The 24847-nt window shown below is 43.9% G+C and overlaps 4 protein-coding genes and 1 long non-coding RNA gene across 6 annotated transcripts; 4 read left to right on the forward strand and 1 right to left on the reverse strand.

Annotated features, from left to right (window-relative positions):
* Positions 1 to 4824: 4824 nt before the first annotated feature.
* Positions 4825 to 9673, forward strand: LOC129597150 (uncharacterized). Its single transcript, XR_008691528.1, has 12 exons — positions 4825 to 4949; positions 5014 to 5164; positions 5349 to 5573; positions 5658 to 5766; positions 5903 to 5994; positions 6131 to 6266; positions 6633 to 6970; positions 7188 to 7297; positions 7443 to 8246; positions 9047 to 9233; positions 9349 to 9447; positions 9550 to 9673. It is a non-coding gene; the product is annotated as an uncharacterized LOC129597150 (long non-coding RNA).
* Positions 9674 to 9883: 210 nt separating this feature from the next.
* LOC129597139 (uncharacterized) lies at positions 9884 to 12211 on the forward strand. The gene is made up of 2 exons (XM_055494588.1): positions 9884 to 10049; positions 11534 to 12211. The coding sequence occupies exons 1-2, from the start codon at positions 10047 to 10049 to the stop codon at positions 12053 to 12055; spliced, it is 525 nt and encodes a 174-aa protein (XP_055350563.1). The 5' UTR covers positions 9884 to 10046; the 3' UTR covers positions 12056 to 12211.
* Positions 12212 to 12831: 620 nt separating this feature from the next.
* Positions 12832 to 14965, forward strand: LOC129593645 (collagen alpha-1(XIV) chain-like). Its single transcript, XM_055490074.1, has 4 exons — positions 12832 to 13308; positions 13456 to 13869; positions 14011 to 14522; positions 14593 to 14965. The coding sequence occupies exons 2-4, from the start codon at positions 13510 to 13512 to the stop codon at positions 14963 to 14965; spliced, it is 1245 nt and encodes a 414-aa protein (XP_055346049.1). The 5' UTR covers positions 12832 to 13308; positions 13456 to 13509.
* Positions 14966 to 15521: 556 nt separating this feature from the next.
* On the forward strand, positions 15522 to 19039 carry LOC129596160 (uncharacterized). The gene is made up of 8 exons (XM_055493359.1): positions 15522 to 15984; positions 16147 to 16282; positions 16435 to 16649; positions 16827 to 17069; positions 17157 to 17609; positions 17838 to 18076; positions 18220 to 18352; positions 18446 to 19039. Exons 1-8 carry the CDS (start codon positions 15720 to 15722, stop codon positions 18763 to 18765), a joined length of 2004 nt encoding a protein of 667 aa, XP_055349334.1. The 5' UTR covers positions 15522 to 15719; the 3' UTR covers positions 18766 to 19039.
* Positions 19040 to 21265: 2226 nt separating this feature from the next.
* On the reverse strand, positions 21266 to 24074 carry LOC129597314 (uncharacterized). Of its 2 annotated transcripts, XM_055494806.1 has the most exons (10): positions 24006 to 24074; positions 23594 to 23790; positions 23397 to 23510; positions 22826 to 23290; positions 22608 to 22674; positions 22484 to 22527; positions 22180 to 22392; positions 22043 to 22123; positions 21738 to 21958; positions 21266 to 21672 (listed from the first exon to the last, which is right to left on the reverse strand). In XM_055494806.1, the coding sequence occupies exons 2-10, from the start codon at positions 23783 to 23785 to the stop codon at positions 21480 to 21482; spliced, it is 1590 nt and encodes a 529-aa protein (XP_055350781.1). In that variant the 5' UTR covers positions 23786 to 23790; positions 24006 to 24074; the 3' UTR covers positions 21266 to 21479. The 2 variants fall into 2 exon arrangements, with proteins under 2 accessions (XP_055350781.1, XP_055350774.1); XM_055494799.1 differs by having other exon boundaries at positions 23594 to 24014.
* Positions 24075 to 24847: the final 773 nt, after the last annotated feature.

Here is a 24847-nt window from a genome sequence, read left to right on the forward strand (position 1 = left end):
TATCCACCGATGGATCCCTTTTCCGCTTTTTATCATTATTTTGGTTGATGAATCTCTCCACAGGCTTGACCACACGCCCAGAGCGGGTCTTCAAAAGCGGTACCTCTTCCAATTGTTTATCCAGATATTCCGCATACTCAGCATCAAGGCGCGACGATGCTGAGTCAACAGACGGAATTACCGGTGGCGGCGCGGGTGCTTCGACAATTTCATCGGGGCATTCCTTCTCAACACAATCAAGCAATTTAGGTAGGTGCTCATCTTGCAAAATTGTATCGACGTCGCGGAAATTATAGGGCTTTAAGCGGCTAACGTGGACTGTGTCAAATTTGACATTGCCACGCCGATTACTCTTCACAACATAGTGCACTGGTCCTGACGGGCGAACAATTTCCCATCCTGCAGTCCAACGGGGCATAAGCGACGGATTTTTGCCCACTTTTCGGTGAAGGACGTAAACCAGCACCTGATCTCCGGCTTTATAAATAACATGCGAGACATTCGCGTCATAACGGATTTTGTCTTTTAGTTTATGCCGGAATTCCTCTGCGTTCACCAAATCCAGAGCCTCACCAAGGCCACGCTGCATTTGCTGGAGAAAGACGTGAGCAGGAATCACGAAGTCTTCTTCAAAAGGAAGGAAGTTGTTCACTGGTAATCGCATCTCGGCGCCGTGCATCATGAAGAATGGTGTGCGGCCCGTTCGTTCCACTACTTTGCTGTTAAAGGCAGCACAAAGGGCTGGGAGGAAAATATCCCAGTCACTTTGCTGCTCATTAACATATTTCGCCAAAGCCTTTTTGATTTCTCCTACCCGTTTTTCAACTAAACCGTTGCCCTGCTGGTGTCCTGACGCTGTAGGCGCATGAGCAACACCAGCGAGAGCGAGAAGCTCTCGAAACATTTCTGACATAAAGTTGCTGCCACGATCTGACGTAATGTGTATAGGCATCCCAAAAACCGTTAATATACGCCGATAAAAGAATAATGCCAGAGTGGCAGCATCGTTTCTTTCTACAGCTTCCGCTACGATATATTTACTCCCGTAGTCGACTGCAATAATTATGTTTTTGTTTCCAGATTCCGTCGTTGGAAGAGCCGGGGCGACATCAATTGCCCACACCAACCGAGGCGGAACGGTCGGGTTTGACTGCAAAGCACCAGCCGGAGCCGTAGCAGGGACATTTTGGGCGAGACACGCCGCACAGGATGCACAGTAATTCCTGACCGACTCGAACATCCGTGGCCAATAGAAGTACTTATACATACGTTTATAAGTGGCCAAGACTCCCAAATGCGCTGCTAAAGGTGAGTCGTGATTATCTTGTAAGAACTGAAGACGCCAGTGAACGGGCACGTACATACAATAAAAAATCTTCCGGTTTAACTCAAACTTATAATAAACAACTCCCTGCTTAACAACGAACTTATTCAAGTGTAACTGCTCGTGTTCTGACATCTTTTCCTTTTTGTTTTCTAGGAGCAACCGCCACCGGACGATCCGCGCATCTCGGGACTGTTCTTCAGCCCAATAGGAGGCTTTATCATCTGTAATCAACTTTTGCACTTTGTCTGCGTCAAAGGCTTTCATGTTTTCCTCCGAAATGGCTTTCACTTCGGCCGTCATCATCTCAAAGCGGATATCCGCATAGTCTCTTTCCAGAACCGCAAAACAGCACTCGATCATTGCTGCATCACCGGCAAAAGGGTAAGTCTGCCGATAATCGAATTCAATATCCGAGTCATCAGAGTCAGGTTCCGGTTGTTCTCCTGGGTTTCTGCTCAAAGCGTCAGCAATAACATTCTCTTTACCAGGTATGTGGACTGGTTTAGTGTTAAACTGCTGGATATACAACGCCCATCGCCCAAGACGGCCAGCGGCATCGCGCATATTATTCAAGAAGACCAACGCCTGATGATCGGTTTGGACTTCAAACTGGTAGTCCGACAGGTAGTGTTTCCATTTCTTTAAAGCGCAAATAACTGCATAGGCCTCAAGTTCTGTAGGAAAGTACAACCTTTTCTGTGTTTCCGTTAACTTACGACTTAAATATGCAATAGGCCTCCAATTGGTCGGCACCTCCGTCGGCTCATTCCGAGGGCACTGCATAAGTACTGCGCCGACAGCGATAGTGCTGGCATCCACCACAACACGGGATAAAGCCTCTGGATCATAACGAGCCAGGACCGGCGCTGTCACCAATGCTTCCTTCAATTGTTCAACTGCGCGACACTGTTCAGTTCCCCATTCAAAGGTAACTTTTTTCGGAATAAGCTTTTGAAGCGGTTCTGCAATTTCTTGAAAGCTCTTAATAAACTGACGATAATATCCTACCATGCCCAAGAAGCGCAAAATGTCTTTTTTGTCTTTAATAGGGCCGAATTCCTTAACCGCCTGAATCTTTTCTGGATCTGTACTGATACCGAACTGGTCAACAGTATGTCCCAAAAAGGTAATTGAATTGACAAATAATTCAGTTTTTTCGGGATTGATCGTCCAACCGCACTCCTGGAGCCTCAGAAAAACCTCCTGCAAATCCCGCATGTGGTCCGCTAGATTTTTACTGAAGACAATAATGTCGTCTATGAAAACAAGAACGTTCCTCCATTTCATATTCGCAAGCGTCAAGTCCATTGCACGCTGGAAGGCAGAAGGCGCGTCCTTTAGACCAAACGGTAGGACTTTATATTGAAACGTAAACTCTTCACCGACCATCGTTGTTTTACAACGGTCTTCCGGCTTAATCTTTATTTGCCAGAAGCCACTTTTCAAATCGATCTTACTAAATACAGTAGCTTTATCGAGAGCATTAAGAATGTCATCCACTCTGGGCAAGGGATAGCTACTGCCCATTAATCGTTCATTTAGTTTACGAAAATCGACAGTTAGTCGCCGGGATTTATCCTTCTTTTTACTATACAAATAGGACTTCCCCATGCCGAATTAGTCGGCTCAATGATACCATCCTTAATCATTTCTTGTGTTTTAGCCTGGAGCCATTTCCTGTCTTCAAACGATGTGCGATACGGAGGGGTTCGGACCGGTAAACTCGTTCCTGTGTCTACCGAGTGCTCATAAATGGTACAACATCCGACTGGGCGAGCTTTAGTTGGTAACACTGATTTCGCTTGATAAAAGATCTGTTTTAATTCTTCCTTGCTTGGGCAGATCTCGCCGACCTTAATTTTAGCAAAGGTTTCTTCCGTCTCAGGATCGACGGCGCTGGGAGTAGGAGGCTGCAACTGCATCGCGGCACATTCATTAATTTTCTCCGGGGCTGGGACGCCTTTCCCATCACGAGGAATGCCGCAGGGCTCATCATGATAATTCTCTTGGAACTCCGGAGAGTCCATCTGGTACACTGCGTCGACAAGTGCGACTTCCCCAAGGTTAGTCTGTTCATTCAAGACTAACGGTTTATCCGATACATTCACAACACAAACCCTGCAATTACCGAATTCATTCAACGTTAACACGCCGTCCAACAGCACTGCGTTTTTGTTTGTTTCAGGAATCTTGCCTTCATACAAGAATGGTTGGGTGTATAGATACTCATCCTGGAATTCCATAAACTGTTCATCCGACATGGCCGTAGTTGCGCGGATAATTCCCTGCGAATGGGGCTGAATTATAACAGGAGAAGCCGGAAAGAGCTCCATTTTAAAACAATCAATTGGGCCGGGTTCAGGCTCAAAACGGTAAATATCCTGTTCTGCTAAATTTACTTCCGTCTGTGCTTGAGCTTGTTTCAGGTGGGCGTCCCTATACGCCAATTCGATGACATCCTTGGAATACACGCATGCCGGAATATCTGTGGATTCTCGGACGTCCTGTGACCGTTTCGGTAAGTCTTTAGCCGTCGGTTGTTGTAAGACCGATGCCGGCTGCATTGTCTCGGCGGACATCTGGCTTGCCGCATCTCTTTCCGCGTATTCGCGTCTAATTCGGCGACTGTAACTGGATTTTTTACGCCTAGGTGAACTCCTTGCCGAACCTTCCGATAACTGTTCAAAACTTCCCACGGTAGGTTGCAGTGAATTAACACTTGTCGATTCTCTTTCCGCTTTCCGTTTTTGTATCTCGTTCCAGATTGCCCACTGTTCGTTTATATTTACATCGATGGGGGTATCATATGTTGCCCTGACAGCCGGAGGAAGCAAGTCTGACATTTGGTCACTAATCAACTTATGCTCCTGCGGTGAGTTGCCAATCAATTGAGAGTTAACTTCCCTTTGCTTCTCTGCCTGCTTATCTTCATAGGAAACCGGGCAAGGGCCAATATTGATAGGCTTCATGCCGTCCGCAGGAATGAAGTTACCATCCTCGAAATCACCAGCAGGTGCCGGATTATCCACAGAAAAGGTAACTTTACGTGTTCCTGTTGCTTTCTGGGCATGCAATTGTTCCTTCCGTTTTGTTAATTCAAAATGTCGCCGATCGTTTACCGAATTACGACATATGTCGCAGTTCTTTTCGTATCGCTCGATTTCAATAATACAATCTGGCCAGTAAAAGACCTTAATTAGGTACGGATATAATTTTTCGCACCGGCCATATACCTGCTTATGCACTAAAATATCGTGAAAGCACGCTATCAGCTTTTGCCGCCATTGGTGTGGCACATATATCCTTGGACATGCGCCAGAGTGATCGGGCACTCTACATAGAATTCCTTCGCAAATTATCATCCGATTTATTTCGTACTTAGTGTAATTGGTGTTAGCATGCGACGGTTTCTTATACAACTTGTACCACATCCGACTGTCCACACACATCTGTTGAGTTTCACGCCAGAACTGTGGATCCCTAAACCTTCTTTCTGTAGGAAACAAGCCCTTATCCTGCGGCCGGTCCATCGGTGACATCCATCTTTTTAGCTCTGGATTCCGTGCCATGAAGGACGGGTAGTCGTGGATTTCGTCAACGTCTCTGCGGTCGCGTTCGACAGGTATGACATTTAATAACTTATTGTCGATACTGAGACATTCCACTGATTTAGAGGATTTTTCTAGGACGCCCATATACAAATAATTTGCTGCAGGATGCTGTTGTAAGACTGCATCCAATGATGAAATCTGAATCGGAAGTTGTAAGGGATCGTCACCCCCACGAACTTGACGTGAGCCAGAGTTGGGCACAGGACTAACCGACACCGAAGACGAGGTACTCGAACTGCATGCCGGCGACGGCTGACAGGTTTTTTCTTGTTTAATTGGCGACTGAACAGGCGCTTGTTTTCTCCCCCACGAACTTGACTGCATGTTATGTACAATTATTCCGCCGCCTCCCCCACGAACTTGACTTGGTTCTGGGATTCTTTCCGTCTTAATTTCTTTTTTAATTACAGGTTTGACCGGTTCGTCAGCGAAGGAAGCCGCTTTCGGGAGATATTGACGAATCATCTCCTGAACTACACTACGGACAAACTCCTCATCACGTTGATCGGATCCTTTCTTCGACGGTGCCGCTTGTACGGGCACAACTTCCTCAGTTTCCGGTTTGATAGGAGCGTCCGCAACTTTTATCGCCGGTGGCGATTGAACTGGACGAGGCCATGACTGTTTGGCTTTCTGTAAGTGTAGGATGCAGATCTCCGGATCAGCTTTTGCCAGAATTAAATGTGCGGATTCGTATGGCACAAATTTTGCCTCTTTAGCGACGCCAATTCGCTCAGTCAGCATCAGTGCTGGGATCAGAGGAGACGGCTTAACTCCCGGGGGAATTAAAGGATCAAAATCATGCGACCGGATGACATCCGACATGAGGTGAGTTTCACGACGTAAAAACACTGGCGCACCAGGCGGTCTGCGCGAGAGACGCCACGTCATCGTATTCATATCAAGGACAAATGGTTTTGTGGCTAAAAAGTCTAAACCTAAAACAACATGATCCCTGTCAAAGGTGGAGCTTACAAGAATTGCGTGCTCAAAGGCCATGCCAAACTCATGGATTGTGACAACAACCGAAAGCGGCTCGATTAACTGCCTGCCCTGGTAAGCTGTATGTACCACTCTACCTTTAATGTGATCAGGACAGCGGTGAATATTCAATTTTAAATCATTAGCCATTTTTAACGACATAACGGAAATGCTAGAACCCGTATCCAGCATTGTTTTCACCTTTTGGTAGTTGATATCGATCACCGAGTACCAAGCCTGCGCATCAAGCGTGGGCAACAGACAGACATGATCCGCCAGTGGATACTGCGAAAAATCCTGTACTTCCATTTTATTACACTGAGGCGTCGGAGAAGACAAACCTGCTGGTAAGTCTAATTCCATCATATTAATTTGCTGCTGCGGGTTGTTGTATTTTGCCAACAACTCTGCGGACGGTTCATACTGACGAGGAAGTACAAACTGATTTGTACAACCTGCTGCCGGATGTAAGCCATGGCAGCGGAAGCAAATTTCAATCCCACGATTTGTTCGCCATTTTTCTTTCTGGATATTCCGCTCGTCAAACGGGGGCTGGCTACTAGCCTGCTGATTTGGACGATAGTTCTGATTCTGATTTTGTTGACGATTATTATTGTTATTATAACCCCCGCGCTGATTATTGTTTCCACGATAATTATTATTTGGGCGGTAATTCCCGCGATTATAACCGCCGTTATTATTATTATTTACAGGACCATCCTGCTGATACTGTGGATCGAAATTCTGGACCGGCTGCTGAAACTGGGGTTGCATTACCGGCATCATCGGATTCATCATCTGCACAGGAACAGGCATAGCAGCTTGCATCGGAATGGGCTGCTGAAATGTCTGCGCAAATTGTACCGGATGCTGCTCGACGAATTGTGGATGCTGATATACCGGGACCGGAACAAACTGCGGCTGGGGGTACACTCAGGACAGGCTGCACTGGAGCCGCGGGATTTTGTTGCTGGGGAATTACCGTCTCAATATATGAACGGGAATATCCACCACGGTTATTCCCATAGTTTCCACGACCTCCGCGAGTTGGGTAATAATTTCCTCTTTGGGACGAGCCACCGCGGCCGCCTCGATTTTCGTAATTCGAGTTATTATTATTATTACTACCCGCACTTCTTGGCTCTGTAAGTGCACTTTTCTGCGTTGATTCCGGAGTTTTCTTATCTTTATTCATTCGTTTCCACAATTTCTCACAATCCTGCAGTTTCTTTTCAAATTCAGAGTAATTCTTCGGTGATGCGTTGTAGATCTCGCGGAACCATGCCGGTCTATTTTCCTGAACTCCTTCAAGAAGTGCTTCAACTTGTTCCTCATCGGACACCTTGAGCTCTTCAAACCACGGAAGGAAACTATCCAGGTAGGCACGAACTGGTTCGAAAAAGTCCAGTTTGCGATTGTTCATTTTTCTGCGAATGTCGGCTTTAGAAAGGGAGCCGTTAAAGTGCTCAATAATTGCCGGTTTAAAGAAATCAGCCCACGATTTACCTTTATTATCTTTCCAGAATTTTTCAAACCATTGAAAGGATGCTCCCGTAAATGCGCCAGTAACTCTGCGACACGTGACCTCATCGTTCCAATTATTTGTGGTTCGACACTGCTCCACATTCATGAGCCACTTCTGAATCTTTTCGGGATGTGAATCATCGAAGGTAAGCAGTTTCATACTGCCTTCCGCTTTATCATTTCCTTTTTCAGCCAGCTTCGTGATTAATTCGACAACACATTCTTGAGTAAGTGCTGCTCTGTCCGATATTTGCGTTTGTTTGATTAACCATTCTTCCAATTGTGCGCTTCTGGAAGTGGATTCATTACTGGCTGTGCTACTAGGACGGCGGTGTTCGTCATCGGCTAGTATATCATCCATCAGATCATTTTCGATATCAGAACCGTCCCTATTTTCAGGTCTGCGCATCTGGCGATTTACGTCATCAGATGCTCTTTTAAATATCTCTTGCCGCAAATCTGCTGACCGGTTTTTCCTCTGTGTAATCGACGCGACTTCTTTTGGAATCTGACTTTCAGAAGACGAACGGGGCATAGCGTGTGCTTCCGAAAATCCCACCCGTGATTCCTGTCTGGGCTTCCGAAGGATACTAGCCGGATTGGTTACAACAGCTGGAGGCTGTTCATTAGACGCCGAAAAGTTCTGGGGATCAAACAAGGAAAGGGGAGTGGACCGCAACACATCACCTGTCGCTACCGGCGCCTCCCTTTCAAAATGTCTTTGACCTCCTCCAAGAGCAAGACCAGAATTTCTGAACTGGAGAAGTTCGTTGCACGCTTGCTTAAATTCATCCTCCAATTTGGTGAGTTGATCTTGTTTTTCGTACCATTCATCACGAAGCTGTTTGTTTTCTTCATATAAACGGTTACAATTTTGATCTTTCTCGAAGGCGGCAGCTTGTGCTTCCTTCTTCGCTTTAATCGCCGATTCACAATTAGCGCATTTTTTATCATTCTTAATGTCGCTCAGTTCCTTCTGGACTTTGCGATTATTTTCCTTTTCGGCGTCCAATAATCCTTCGAGCCGTTCAATTTCCTTTTGGGACTGCTCATCCTTTTCCTTGGGAATATGCATTGGGCCAACCGTAGACAATTTGTTAAGCTGTACATTTGCTTTAGTTAGGTCCCGCTGCAGGGTATCCTCTCTATCTTTAGCGCGCTTCTTTTCATCATTTAAATCCTTAGCAAGCTTTTGAGAGAGGTTTTGCGCATCCGCTAGGTTTTTATTGGCCAGCTTGTGCGCATCTTTTTCAGCATTTAAATCCCTCTGTGCTTTCGATAATCTCTGATCTAAATCCGCGACTTGCTTCGCCGTATCAGGGAGCGTTGGTGCTTTAAAACCGTCAATGGTGGCTTTTGCTGTCGACAGCTCCCTCTGAGCTTCCTCTAATTGTTTTTCCAAGTGCCGATTTGCATCCTTTAATCCATCATGGTCATTTTTCATATTATCAAATGCGTTTTGTGCATTTTTATTTGCATCTCTTAACCGCGAAAGATTATCGGTCGCGATTCGCAATTCATTTGTCAAGCGGTCATTTTCGGTTTGTTCCCGTTCAAATTTAATACGCATTTCGTTAAAATCATTCTGGAATTTTAATTTCAGATTACGCTCTTCGTCGACTCGGGTATCCAGTGACATGGAGTTTCCCATTTCATCCACTTTTGATTTCGTGGTGGCTATCCATGTCCGCAGACCCTGGAGTAGCACGGGCATCGTCTTCCGGGCGACTAATCCCACATCTTGGTCAGTTTGCGTTAGCGCCAATAGCTCGTCGACTTCCTTTGCCTTGGTGAGGAATTCTTCATCTGGTTGCTCAAAGTCTTTCTCCGAAACAAAAGCATGTAATTTCAATTGAGACGGGTGAAAAGACATTGCGCCACCCATAATGCTTTTCTTTCTTGCAGAAGCTTCCGGAGCTATGTCCGTGTTTTCACCGAACGCCATGTGAATGGGCGTATCATCCTCTGATCGGCTATCCTCATCCATATCAAAATCTGGAAGAGGTTGTTCCTTGTTAAAGAGGCTTTCCTCTGACAGTGACTCTACGAGCTTAAGCGGTTCTGTATTTGGTTCACTACGAGTAATTTGTTCTGTATTCTCGGTAGTTTTCGATTTTGCCGCCACCGCTCGCTTGGGTCGATCGTCAGAAACGGACTCCTTTGGTTTTATTCCAACTTTTGCAGCTGCTTCAAGCGCAATAATGGCCGCTTTTCTACGATCTTCCATATTTTTCTTATATTCAGGTAACCACTTGTAAGCTTTTTTAACTGCTTCATTAAACTGTTCATCAGTGACATCCAGATAAGCTTCTGGAATACACCGTTCAGTCTCATACCACCCATTGTAGTAAAAGGGTGCCCTTTTGTTTGGGTCCACCGATTTCCCCAACTCCTGGAAATCTACCCACGGCTTACCACAATAAGCTCTGGAACCTTTGGGTGGTTCCAGATTGAGTGCGAAATACATCAAACCTAACGGTATTTCATCGGGTTTGAATTTAAACCTAGTTTGCGTCGCCGCGCCTTCATATGGACCTTGTATAACCTTATCTTCTGGAACCTGGCTTAGCGCCTTGTTCTTATTTTCTGGATTGGACATTCTTATGGTAAGTACAGTAACTATTGTGCTACAGCTTACCGTAACCTTCAGGAATTACAACTGCGCAATTCGATTTCGCTAGACAGTTCTCCTTTGAGGTTTGAACCGTTTCGCGAAAGATTTTGCTCACAGCCAACCTTTGCGGTTTGACTGTAAAAATAACTGTTAAAATTACTCGGCTGCACTTTGCGTGCTGTCGTAATTTTACACTTTCGGGTCAATCTTACGATACAAACAGTAACTATTGTGTTACTATTTCTCGTAAAACTCAAGAATTGCAATTGTGCAATTTTAATTTCACTCACAGTCCTCCTTTGAGGTTTGAACTGCTCAGTGAAAAATTTAACCACAGCCGACCTTTGCGGTTCGGCTGCAAAACTAACTCTTAAAATTACTATGCTGCACTTTGCGTGCTGCCGTAATTTTAACTTACAGGTCAATCACCGTTTGCCGGTGTTTACCTTTTCCACGAACAACTATCTCTAGCTGCTGATTTTGGCTACCGCTTGCGGCTTGCCTTTATCGAGCTGCTGGAGATCGTTATCTTACCTGGCCACTGACAGTGGCTCAGAGCTTACTATCTGATTTATCTGCCGGCCAGGTACACTGACACAACAGTTCACAGTTTATTCGCCGCGGTTACTGCTTTGCGCAGACAACCCGGAAATTACCCACAAAACACCACTCAATTCACACAGTCGACCTTTAAGGTTTCGACTGTTTCCCTACGGTCCGATTAAATTAAATTTAAATTTAATTGGCGAGGAAGCTCACCAGTGAGGAAGCTCACGATTGCGAGGAAGCTCGCCAAAATAAATTAACTAGGCCAGATCAGGAACGCTGACCTCCTTCGGCGCACCTTTGCGGTTCGACGCCTTTCCTATACGGACCACTTTTACTGTAAATTACCACCAAACTTTCCACCAATAATTTTCTGTTACATCGGGAAAATTAAAAGACACCGGTGGGCGCCATGTCGTGTATAAGCGTTCACACCGATTAGGGTTCCATGAACAATCTTTACTCTTCCACGCCTGTAATGCTCAGTCGGTAGGCACTCGTACTCTCAAACTGTAACAGATAAACTATGGTGGAAACGACGGACGAGTCAGGAACACGAATCGGGAATCCCTAACGAAGAATCCAACTACAATCTCCGGTCGCGGTTTCTACGAGGATCAATAGGAGCTAGGACGATTGTGTCACGAGCAAACCTGTGTACTAAGCGATAATCCGGGAACGACTATGCACTTCCGTAGGAACAAGTATTGCTGCCTCCCTTATTAATACACTTCATAGTCCACAACACAAGGAAATCGTAATTAGAAAGCAGTCTCAGAAGTAAATCTCAGACTACTGATCAGTGACTGCTCCCGATATTAGTGACAACTCAAACTTATATAGACTCTGCGTTATGACATCATATACACCGCTAGTAAAGAGAACAGCAAATCACAGATGAGATTGACTAGATTATCCGTTATGTTGCAGGTGGAAGGCGGACAGTCAGCATCCGTACGTACATCCCGGCGTGTGATCCTACTCCCACACGTCATTATCATCGGAATGCTAGGCATCAAGGCCGGTGAGCATTTGCCGGTCGGCACTCCGCCGTCATCCCGAATGGCCCTACTGATTGCGTGTATCGTTATGAGTATCCTGGGTGCGGTAGGCTCAGTTGTGTTAACTGCGCTGTCGGTTGTTACTCTGGGACCATCAGTGCAGTTCGGTCTGCATATCGTCATGTTTCTGGCTAACCTGGGACAGTCGACCGTGGCGGGGATCAATCTATGCAAGTTGACCACGACACTGAAGGTAGCGCAACAGATCATTGTCCGTCCAACAGGCACTTCTCCCGGAGCGCAGGCACCATTCTGCAGTCAAGCCGGACAGCCGGTGTATGTTGTACTGGCGCCATCAGCTGGACCAACAGCGCCTATTTATACACAACAGCAGGAAACCGATGTGGGACCACTTCCCATCAAGCAAAACAACGTGACCCAGAAGGTTTAATGATACTAGTATATATATTGTGGTGGCCGCATTGGCATTAATATTGGTCCATTTTGTGTAGACAAGATGTAAACAACTTAATTAGCAGCTACACGAGTAGCTGTTCATGTTAGACTTTGTATCGTCGTTTGTTTCCTTCTGCTGCTTATTCGACAATAGTCATCAAACAACCATAATTATATTGCTTATGGTTAATTAAAGATTTTCTAGAAATAATGTTCGTTATATTGTCGACGCTTAACTAGGGTATTAATCATGATTTCTAAGCTTTAATAAGAAAGCTATCGTATTTTAAGCTTGAAGTAATTTTGATTAGAAAGAAGCGCTGATCGGTTGTCAACCTGCAGAGAACTGTACGCTCATTAAGAGTGGCCACGCCATTATTTTGCTTAGGATCCGCATTTTTGTCCAGTGATTCACAGAATTAGCGTATGTTGGAATCACGAATGTTTCTGTTTAATCATTTGCTCGAAGATATGATAGTTTAGCCGCTTCGTAAAGTTTGAACCAGTCGGCGAAAGTGCACCACCACCGATTGGGACGGTTGACGCTTCCTGCCACATTTATGTACTCGTATGATGCATACACTTACCGGCGCACTAAACGCATATTTGATCTACAAATGAATCATAAGATGAAATTTGGTTTATTGTCCGAACTTTATACTTTACAGGAATTTCAGTAACAATAAAATATAACCGACAGTAGACTGTACTTCACTGCCATAATAATAATGGATTTGGTTTCGCAAAGAACTTTCTATTACTTTCGAATTATTTTCGATTAGGCTAGGGTATTTACATTTACCCAAAAGTACTACCGATCGCAGGTTTATAACATACTAAAGCAAAAGTTTTTCTTTAAAAAACCGTAAAAGACTTAGACGAACAGAGAATTTCTATCTCGACGCGTCGCTCGAAATTTACTGCCCACGAATAATTACATGGTTACTCGTGTTCTTCTGGAGCGGCAACCGCATCTGCAGATTTTAAAATCATGATGGAAGCAGCTCAGTCTGCGCTAATGCTGTTATTATTCGTGGTACGCACACCTACAAACTTCGCTCAGCAGGATGCAACGATGGACAATCGTGCAGCCGGGAAATCTGTAGTGGACGCCGTCATTAAACGCCTTGATCGCGCCAATATTTTCAAGACGACAGAAACATTCTGCGCCGAATTGCTTGTGCGGAAACGCAGTACGGGCAAAACGCTATAACTTTTACCGAAAGCAACTGGGGCGGCATCTGGCAGGTGCAAAACGTGGTTAATCACGTTTACATTTACAAATTATATAAAAACCTGTTCATAGCTATTTCGTCATATTTGAAATGAAAAGGATAATGCGCTTTATGAAATAGTTAGGTTTAAAATATTGGTACCATATTTTTTGCGCTATAGGTCACTGCCGCAGACTTCGAGAGAACCCAAAATACGGAACGATATCCCCACCTTATGCAATTACACGACAACATAAAAAATCTATGGAATGTACAGTGGAAAAGTCTCGACCGCCGTGAGCTGCTGAAACCTTTCTACTCAGGATTAGCCGCTCGTCTAACGGAAACTGCTGAGCACAAGCCGATCCCGGTACTGATATCCGCTCAAGCCGATTATTGGCAGACATACTACAATCCACTGGGTTCACGGCCCGCGTTCCAGACGGCCGCCACATCGGACGCATGCGAATCGCAGTGTCCAGGACGTCTGGATATCTGCATTATGATGGACTCATCCGGGAGTATTGGCTTCCTGAATTTCTTCCTGGCTCGGGTGTTTCTTAAGGATCTGCTTGGTTCATTTGAAGGAGGATCGGTACGCAAAACAAGACTTCATCAGCACCAACGTTTGAAACTGCAAAATTTTGGTTCACATTTTTATCTGACAATCATGACCAAAACCTAATTTTTCGGATATTCTTTACTAGAACATATTGCAAATCGGTTCAATTTTTAGGCGCGGGCAGCGTTGGTGGTCTTTTCCAGTACAGTCCACTTGACCTTTCCACTGGACACGAACATGACGTGGAGCGAGAAACGGCTAGCGGCGCTCGACACAAAACTCACACCGCACTTACGGGATAACACACACACGGCCGCTGCTATTAAATATTGTATCGACATGTTCAACAGCATGCCCTCCATTCCTGGCGTACCCAAAATTAACCTGGTTATTACCGACGGGCAGTCCAATGATCCCGGTCCCGAAACTGTGGCAGATACAGCACCCTTGGCGGCCGCTGCCGGTATATCATCCTTCGCTGTCGGTGTGGGTGCGGAAGTGGTACTGTCGGAACTGTTACAGATAACCGGCAATCACCGCGATCGTTTACACTATCTGGACAGTTTCCAGGACCTTGCCGAATTTTTTCGCCAGCTGAATCAAGAAACGTGCGAAATACCACAGACTCCTCGGATAAATGATAAGATTAGCGATTCTCTTATTCGAGCAGAAAGGCGATATTTTCGGTACAGATTTTATATAGTTGAGCTAATCGCTCATTTACAGACAGATTCAGAAATACATTTTTTTCTGTAGGTATTCGGTGAGCGAAGAAGGTCTCCACATAAGAATTTCAACCACTGCCGGTAAAACAGCTGCCTATTATTCCTATGCGGAGAAGACGCCTTCGGATGCGGTGAATGATGGAAAAATCGACGAGATCACTGTGATTCCTTATCATAGGGCTAGCACTACATCAGCATCCAGATTCGATTCTGCAGGAAGCAGCAGCGATTTAGTAGAAGTTTACATCACCGTTGTTGGAATGTCAGAAAATAACAACTACACCATACAAGGCACTACGCATATGACAAACGCGGTTTCGGTGCCAAATCATTTGTATAAAATCGTCCTGTTTATTTATGGTTGCCTACTGTATGTGGGAAGTGTTTTAAATGCTGTCGTTTAAATAAAGTTTAATTAAAGTTTTAAATTAAAAATGCTGTCGTTAGCCAGTTAGCCAACATTTACTGCGTAACAGGTTATCCTAACCTGTCCTATGACATTCTTTGCCACCTTTCGTCACCCTGGTAGTAAATGTCTAGTATCTAAATAGTTCTATATCTAAATTCGATAAAAACGATTCTAGTATTTTAAGTGCATTAATTAGTAGCAGAAATACTTTCGTTTAATTTGTACATGAGAAGGTGTCACGCTTGCCCGCTTATTCAAAAGTACACCTTTCGTACTTTTGAATAAGTGCATGCACGCTGCTCTTACAACGCTTGTTTTGACGGCAAAAATTGTGGTAAAATCGGGCGAAATTTTCATGTCAGGCCCTCAATGGCGCATTTACATAAGAAAGCCATTAACAAAAGCGCTGAGGTATACAATAATAATTTAGCGTTCAAGGTGTTTTTAAGCACAGCCGGCAATTGTCTTTAACACCGGTACCGAGCAACAATTATAATTCAGCTTACGCAGACATCAAAGAGCCTTTTTCCGGGCGTTGAGTGGATTACCGTTTGACACTACCGTTGATCATGAGCATCACACCAATTGTTGCCTCATTTTCTTTCACCACCAACTGGTAAACAGGGAAAAGACTATATTCCAATAACCTACTTTTATATTTATATTATAATTCTTTATTTACATGCTCCGTGGTAATCTGCTGGACGATTACCTTTGTCAAAAGGATTCTGTTTTTAATTTTTACTGTCATGAAAAATTTGCAGTGTTCTGCTGTTTTACTGTTGTGCATATTAATTTATAACAAATGTGTGGGACTGCGGAATTTTACCACGAGACCAGTCGCTTCGCTTGTAATCCGACCCAATGCGCATCAACCTAATCATCGCATATTAATGCCGCACATTGGCTCAAATCACGATGGATTAATTCAGGGGAAAGCCATTAATACCGAACCCTTTTATCTGGAATGGCCAGAACCGAGAAGAATTTATTTCGATTTGGACAGTTCTTACAGTAACTGTGTTTTAATAAATTACAGTTCGGCGTCAAATAACAAGTGTATTAAGTTTAAAAAATACAGATAAGCAGTACTGTATTTCTATAAGAAGCCGTTTCGCACATCATATGTTTCTTGCCGTTGATCAACACTTCACGGACGTGATGTGCGTTTTGTAGCTCAGAATGAACGAGTAAATATAATCCAAGCCATGGGACAAATTAGTGCGGATACGAAAGGATGTGTTCGTTTTGTACCGTATAATCCGTCAAATCAGACAGACTTCATCAGTATTACACCGCTGGAAGATGCCGGGTAAAAGACTGTCAAATTAACAATTACGTACTATTATGCACACCGACTCAAAACCAATATTATAAATTACTGCAACGCCTATTGCTGTCAGCCTCAAGTGCCGGCAACGCTAGTGTCATTTAATTTACATTTACAATAGCAAGTGGTTGTAGGTCAATGCGTTACGGGTGTTGGTCCTTTCCTGGTCGGGTGTTCAATCAAAACGGCCGCGGACAGCTGCTAGGGCTAACAAGAGGCCCAGCGGGCTGCATTAATAATCAACGGGAACTGATGAAAACCCTCGTCCACGTACTGGGCTTTCGAATGGTGCCCAATCGGCCGGATCGAGATGCATATATTACCATCAACTATGAAAATATGGCCAGAGGTACTTTGGAAGGGTAGTTAGTATTCACTTTATTAAATATTACGGGATAAATAATTCATAAGTCATGGTTCGTTTTTTTCGGCTTGCCGGTTGATAATAATCACACTCTATCCACAAAGTGCTTTATAGGTATAACGTATCTACCTTAATTTCATACGTACCGGTTAATTTTTGCAGAATGGCGATCAATCGATCCTTATAGAAAATATTCCGAATCCCAAGTTATTTATCGCAGTTTGCCGTTCGATTTTAACTCCATTACGTTCCACGTTCCTACGAAGTTTTCACGGGATGGCACCTCACCGGTTTACACAATAAACGACAACTCCAAAACTGCTGGGGCACAACCGCGGTTGAGTTTCTGGGACTGCGTGGGAATATCGGCTATCTATAAATGCAACCCCAACTTCTGTCCAGATGGTAAGCGAAAAGCAACATTTGACTAAAAATTCTGTAAATGTACGAGTCAGTGTTACAATACAATAATGATCATTGCGGGAATTTCAGCCTACGGCGATATGGACCCCAATCAGCTGCCCACCAACCGGCCACCGATAACCGGAGGCGGTACAACCCAACCCACACCGCCAACGCGCCCCACCCGACCCACAGTACCCGACATCCCGACACCGCCCACGCAACCGACCATCCCGACGTTCCCCACACCACCCCAACCGGATACCACCCGTCCCACAAGGCCGACCCCGCCCGACAGCGGAACCACGCCCACTTCCCCGGACTTCCCCGATCCCGAGGAGTTTACGCTACCCACCACGACCGAGGAGCCGGAGACCACCACCGAAGATCCCAATGCAATCACGACGCCTTTTACCTTCGTTACGTTTACGAGGCCGTCGCGGACGCGCCCGCCACCACGCCCCATTACAACCGCCAGCACAACGAACGTCAATCCGCCTATTAATCCACCGTTCCCGAATAATCTTAACATCCCTACCATCAGTAAGTAAATGCTGCATGTGCAGAGTGAAGAAATAAAAACCTAGTTCATGGTTGCCCCATTGTAGTGGAGGTTTTTGCAGACTTGCAATCACTTACGAATTGCACATTTCGTACGTTTACGACATTAAAATACTTAATTAAATCACTTGCGCCTACGTACGGACACAGTGGTACGTACTACATAATACGAGTACGCACTCGTATAATCAGGTATTTATGATTTGTTAGATCCGACAACCAATTCGGTGCTAACAGCGATCTGCCGACCAACATTCCGGGTGGATGCTGCAGTGTTTTCCGAGAACGGGAAAATCTATCTGTTTTCCGGAGATCGCTTCTGGACCATGGATATACGCGGTGATGTTATTGATGCAGGAATTAACATTTTAGACAGCTTTGACGGCCGTGTACAGCCTCCCATACAAGCCGCATGGTCAGATGGAAAACAGACCACACTTGTCGACGCGGTAACGTGATTAGTAGACATTATTTTACAGCATGAAACCTATCGTTAAGCGGAACAACTGCTGTGCATTAATTTTATTAGTGACGTAGATCGGAATATTTGTTTTACGATTGCATACAACTTACAAGTAGTCTTTTATCGCAGAGTCGGAAGGAAATTATTGTCCGAAACGAAAGATTCATCAGCATAAACCCCAGCCTTTTCCCAAAAATCCAGTCGTTAACGGAAGCTTTCTTATATAACTTTACAACTGGCCCTGCTGTTTATTACATTACAAGTACGCAATCATCTGTAAAACGTACATCTATTGATTGTTGTACTCGTAAACATCGTACGTAAGTGCAGTTTGTGTTCGTTTTGTCATATTTAGATGACGGTACAGAGATTCAGATTGGTGCCGACGGACCGTCCAAGAAATTTGCCGAAGTCGCCATGATTGGGCTAGGCCCAAAGATCGACGCTGCATTCACGGTGCCCATGCTGGCTTCACAGATGATCGGTCTGTTTTCCGGCAACGATTTTGCTTATGTGGTGCCGTGCACAATGAATATCGCCCAGGACCCCTCACCGTGCTTCCAGTCCTTACCGGTCGGCACGTGGCCGGTGCCCTTTAGTAATATGGTCTCTTTTCCACAAGGAAACTGCAGGAGAAGGATACGTCTACGATTCCCGCACTTCCGACAGTTGTAGTTGTAGCTCTTTTTATATACATTTTGTTGTTTGGGGGTTTATACGGTGATTATTTTGTACGAAATCGTTTTGGAAGGAAGTAATCGGTAAATTTATAACTGCAGTCGACAAAGGATTTGAAGGCAAATCTTTGAACCAAAACGTCGCGGAATGTGCCGAGAAGTACAAGCGTATGTACAGCAATAAGCGGCTACTTTGCTAATGCCTTCAGGTATAGTTTGAATTATGAGAAAAAATCTCTTCCTTTAGTCGCGCGAAATCATCCTGGTTTAGCCCTCGCTGTTCTAACTCCATCATAACCATAGCGAAGGTGACAATGGCACCAGCCAACTATCGAGTAAACAAAAACAAGAGCGTAGCAAAAGTCATGAGTGCAATAGCACAATCGTATCTGTACTTAATGTGTTATATATTCAAATGTTGCATTTATCAAGTAGATCGCTTACCGATCCTGCAAATGCTCGATCAATCGCGAAAAACCGTCCAGCCGTGAATCCGACTGTGTTCATGTGGAACTCATTGATGTAGTACCGCAAAATGTTCTGCTCGTTTTGATCATCAGTTTCACGCAGAAGTCGATGCAAAATTGGCAAAATCCCGTTTGCCTGTACAAACAAACGTTTCAATTAATTTAATATTTGTGGTGAATGTGAAGCAGTAATGTCATTACCTGCATGTCAACGGCGATACAGCCAATGGTAATAGCAATCAGACCAGCAAAAGCTAGGCCAACATTTACCGCTGCGCCCGGGATTTGGTTATTCCCGCTGAGAATTGGTATACCAGCCATGATGCAGAACAGGTAATATAGATATAGAAGAAGGTTAGGAAAGTTCAGCACGGAATCCAGCTGGGCAACGTCTTCAGCAAATGCCGCGTAGTCGATGAGAAACCTCTCCACCACATGAAAACTCTCTTTTTGTTGGGCATTTTTCTCCAGAGCGCATTTGAATTCGTATACATAAATTGCAGCGATACAAATAAGCAGATTAATTATCATTTGGAAGCTTGCCAAATAAGCGGCATAGTAACCGTAATGCATGAGCAGAAAAGCTTTTATGCAAAGGAACGAAGCAGGATACCGATATTGCACATCCTTGATTATCCAAAGAAGTCCTGTACTTTCGGTTTCGTTCCCAGATAGAAACAGTGTGTTAAGTTGTGGGTACACGTAAGAAAACCACAAACCCAGTGCAATAGTATAAAAAATGACGGTAATACTATAAAGCCATCTTTCGCTACGCTTATTAGAGTAGGCGGCGTCGTAAAGGTCAAATTTTTTTACCACCCTCAAAGTGCCATTGTGTGAGAAAATGGCGTAGGCACAAGCCATCCACAAGAAACACTTTTGAAAGGCCGTTAGGTATCCGCTGACGATCGTTTGGACCGATTTATTTTCTGAAGGTCTTGAGGAATACATGTAAGAGTTTAAAATAGTCAGCACCGGTATCAGAGCCATGTAGATAATTACCCACAACCTCCAGATAAGTTTAATGGTACATCTCCACAAAGATTCAGGTACTGATTGTTGCCCTTGTGAAAAAGATCCGCATCCACAAATTCGAAGAACATAATAAACAGGAGTCAGGCATAATCTAACATTGCTCGGCTGGGCACCCATTTCACTGCCGTTCCGGAACCCCATTCATAACTAATAAAAAACGCCGCAGTGCAAGTTGTCTAATAACCTTAACGCGTATATTATATCTGCCTACGATGTACACTGTACCGTAATCTGTGCAGTATGCCAGGATGAACGCAGAATAAAATCTGATATTAATCGTAAAATATACTACAATAAGTATGCAGTTCCCGAACTTGAGTCTGTGAACTTTACTACTGTAATGCGGCAATAAATACGAAGGGATTCAGTCCTTTGTGGCAAACGCTTGTTATTCTCATCAAATACTCGACGCACCGCTTCACTTTTTATATCTATGTTACTTGATATGTGGCAATGTTATAATTAGGTACACAGGCATCTGAACCATACCTTGTTGACTGATGATGATTGATGACCAGCATGATGGTTGTGTAAATCCAGAGTGAAAACAAAGAATCCCTCGCTGACGCAGGGAGAAGTGGAGAAAACGGCGATCCCCTACGGGAAAATTGTGCTGCATGCATGAGGACTCGATTATGACAAAACATTATTATCATGAGATGCATAAAGCGGTTAAATTGCTTCAATAGAACGCCGTATGCTGTCACAGGTCCGGTTGTTTCGGCTTCGAGACTAGACTGCTTTAATTTTAGTAAACCATACAGATGTACTAAATGTAGTACGCATGTGATATACTGGAACAATGTACAAAGTTTAAATAACAGTTTACTCAAACAGTCAAAACAAGGCCACAAACCCTGTCGCTTATAATAATTTCGTAAAGGGATTATAATACGGAAGACTTTGCGATGCGATGCAGAATTTTTGGACGACGCTCCAGTCTTTATGCGTAGAATAGCACTACTGCCACTACATTGCGTTTGACTGAACCGTCTTTCCATTGTCTAACGCAAGGTACTACATAACACGACTTCCTATCGTTTAAAAGTTTTACGGGAGAGGAACATGCGCTACTGTACGCTCAACTATGGCCATTGTTACTCACTGATATATTTGAAGTTGTAACATTCCGTCATCCTACACAATGCACGCTTTGGTAGCGAATTATAGGGCATTGTATACAGGTAAAAGAAAAGCATCAGAATGAAGTTTAATGTAAATCTTGCAATATTTTGCTGGCCAGAGAAAGACATGGACTGTCTCTGTTTTCCACGGTGTTAAGTATATCCCGGGCTTCTTCCATAGTCGCAGACGCTGATTGCGTTTGATCACACTGCTTTTGCAGATCCGCAATATCGATTAACAGCAGGGCAATCGTAGGATCGTTTTTGGAGAAGAATTTGCTATAGCAGTAGAAACGACAGAAATAGCTTTTTCATACTATGAACTCCTGCATTTTATTATTTACCGTTGCGCTTTCAGCGACTCCAAAAGGTATTCCAGTGCCTTCACAGTATTTGGTCTACTGTGTGGCAGTGCTAAATACCAGCGACCAGCTGCCTCAAACGTCAGGCCCCGTAAGAAATTTGTGCTGTGCAAAAGGTCAATTTCGTCGGCCAGCATCATTTCGTAGCATTCCAGATGTCGCCGGTTTTCGGCAAACGAACCCGTTTCTGTTGAAAATAGTTTCTATAACAAAAGCAGCATAAAGTCAATATAAGTCAATATAATATAAATACTCTCTTTTTCGTGACATTTCTGAATCAGCTTTACCTTGTCAGCATCTGCGTCTTCCGAAGATAGGCAAATTTCGGTGTGCATCAAAAGATGGTCTTCGGTTAATGCACGACTTTCCTATAAAACTCATTCAGAAACCGATTTAAACGTGAATCAGCTACGTCATGACTTACTAAAACCATAGATAATGTTGGGCATAATTGGCATTTTGAGCAGGCAACTAAATTCTTCTCAGTAAGTACAACTTCTTGGTCGCTGCGTTTATCTTTGAGTATTTCTCCTTTACTGGAAACGTTGTCGTCATGGTCAGCGTTGGCGAGCCCAGGCAGAGGCACAGTTCCACCGCATCCAGGTGTACCGCATTTGATGGCAAATATTTCTGAGACCTGTCGCGTATTTTACAGCAATCGTTACTTCCTGAAAGTTTCTGTTCCTACGGGACCACGTTCGTTGGCAATAGAAGTATCGCTAACTCACCGTTTCTGGGTCGGCACACATACGGCAGCGGCATGCGAAATAATCTGCATTTTAACGAAATTGTGAAGTGACACATATGTAAAGTATTTGCACAATACCATGAACACCGGTAAAAACGGCTTACATCGATTCTGCAGTTTGTGCTGCCTGATTAACGGAGGAACAAAGCAATCCACATAAGATATCCGTACCTAATTGCCGCGAAATTAGAGACTTGTGAATTCTTTGCCAAAACTAACGTATCCATTTAGTATATACATATCGTTATGTTAAAAGTTAAATTGCCAGTCTTTCTGAATCAGCTTTCTGATGCCGCACTGAAAGAACGAGCCTAAAACTTACATCTGAAAATGATTGAATGTCTTTAAAAGCCTTAACATACAATCCGGTCCCATCGAAAAAGTAATGCGCGTTCCGCGCTGATCCACATGCATGATCGAACACGCTGGCTTCCAAATACAACCCTTCAGCAACCTTGTTAAGGAAGCCATCTAAGATGCTAAAAGCATTGCATTGCAGTTTCCCCATAATGTCCACAAAGAGGTCAAACGGATCACCAAAGGTTACTTCCCGTTTAGGCCTTGTAAGCGACAGGTTCTGGTTGGTGCATGTAAATGCCAATACGTGCTCAAGTGATGGTTCCAGTACATCCGCAACGGTTGTGTACCAGGTTTCCAGCTCGGCCATTCGACTAACGTCTTTGTGGATTTCTTGTTTGTGAGATATCAGATCGAAGAAACTTCTCGGTTGTTTGTTAGGTTTTGGACAGCTGTTAATATTTTCAGATGCGTCGTAGAAATTCCCGTACTATTAAACAAAATAAATTTGGAATCGGTATTGAGACTGCAAGTTGCAACACGCACTACCGAAATAAAAGTCTTGCGCTCAGGAACATAAAGTACCACGCTCCTACCTCTAATTTTCTTAAAATTTTTGCCAGTAACAGAAGATCTGTTTGAATTTCCGTGTTATCAGGTAAGGACGTAACCAGCGTGCAAATATATTCGTGATCTTTGCTACCATATTCCTGCAAAATTGGCCAGACAAACGGATTCTTAAAAATTTTTCTTCAAATTATCAATCAGATTTAAACGCTGTGGTAGCGTTTACCCAGCACTGGGCGGAACAGTATCGAGAAAATCGACACTGCGGACAGGAGAGCACGGATTCTTCGCAGTTGTCATTCGGATGGATCGGCTGCAAACAGTAGCTACAATAATCCACTGTGTATTCTGGGCATACCGCGTAGACGAATGGCTGGTGTCCATTGATGATCGTGTCGCCGGCATGGAATAAGGTCATAGTTGCTAGTTTTCGCAATTAAAATGCTTAATCAACGGGTAATTATAACGGTCTCAGTTTCAAATTACAGCAATTTTTTCTATGCAGCTAAGTTTTATTAATATCCTTGACTCGTTATATAAACACTTCTGTAAAAAATTAATTTTATACATAGCAGCGTTCTACAAAATTTTTTTCCTTTCGACTACGTCTACATGCAATGCTGTAAAGATAAACTTACTGTACAAACTTCCGCACTTGCTTGCCTTGTCTAGACTGTTGTTTCCTGCTGTTTAGTACGACTGTGCCGATATGCTACCCTGCTGATGAGCTGTTTTCGGTTAAACGTTACTCGTTAACCCAACATGCTGCGCCAAAAATGCTTATCCTATTAGACAAATTACTCACTACTGACGGAACATGCGCTTTATTTTTAGTAAACAGTCAAAGATAGTGACGGGCTAAGCGGAAGGGACAGGGTAAAATTGCAGAATCTGCTCAACCACTCACGTGAACGATAGCGTTTTGGGATATCCATTCTGTACTCGTGCAGTTTGTACAGTAGGCATTCGGAATTAACACGATAGCCATGTTCTTGTTGCAACTGTAAGCTAAATTAGGTATTGACTCATGAGCAGCGTTAAACGTACATTGCGAAATTCCATGAGAAAGAGCTGATTTACTTAATTTCGGCACAATGGGAACATCCTTGTCCTTTCTGTTTCAAAGTAACTGCTAAAAACTGGAGATGGTACAGAAAATAAAGGCATTACTATAGTAATATGAGTGCTCAGTGTGCTAGTATAATACACATTTAAGCAGTACACATGAAGTGGGCACTAAACAAATACCAATACGCAAATTCCAGCGGCTAGATGGATCCGCTTATTGATGAGTTTGAACAATTTTCGTGAAATGTTGTCTTTAAGCGCGCAATGTCCTCCGGAGACAAATCCTCCCCTAATTCCACAATGACTAACGCGTACGTCATAAGGGCACCAGCGAGCTAAACATTATGAAAAATAAGGGTAGCAAAACCAGAATCTCTGCAATTACTGTAGCGCAAAGGTGCAATTTCTGACA

Source organism: Paramacrobiotus metropolitanus, unplaced genomic scaffold (assembly GCF_019649055.1).
Source record: "Paramacrobiotus metropolitanus isolate TYO unplaced genomic scaffold, Prichtersi_v1.0 Parri_scaffold0000003, whole genome shotgun sequence".
NCBI lineage: Eukaryota > Metazoa > Tardigrada > Eutardigrada > Parachela > Macrobiotidae > Paramacrobiotus > Paramacrobiotus metropolitanus.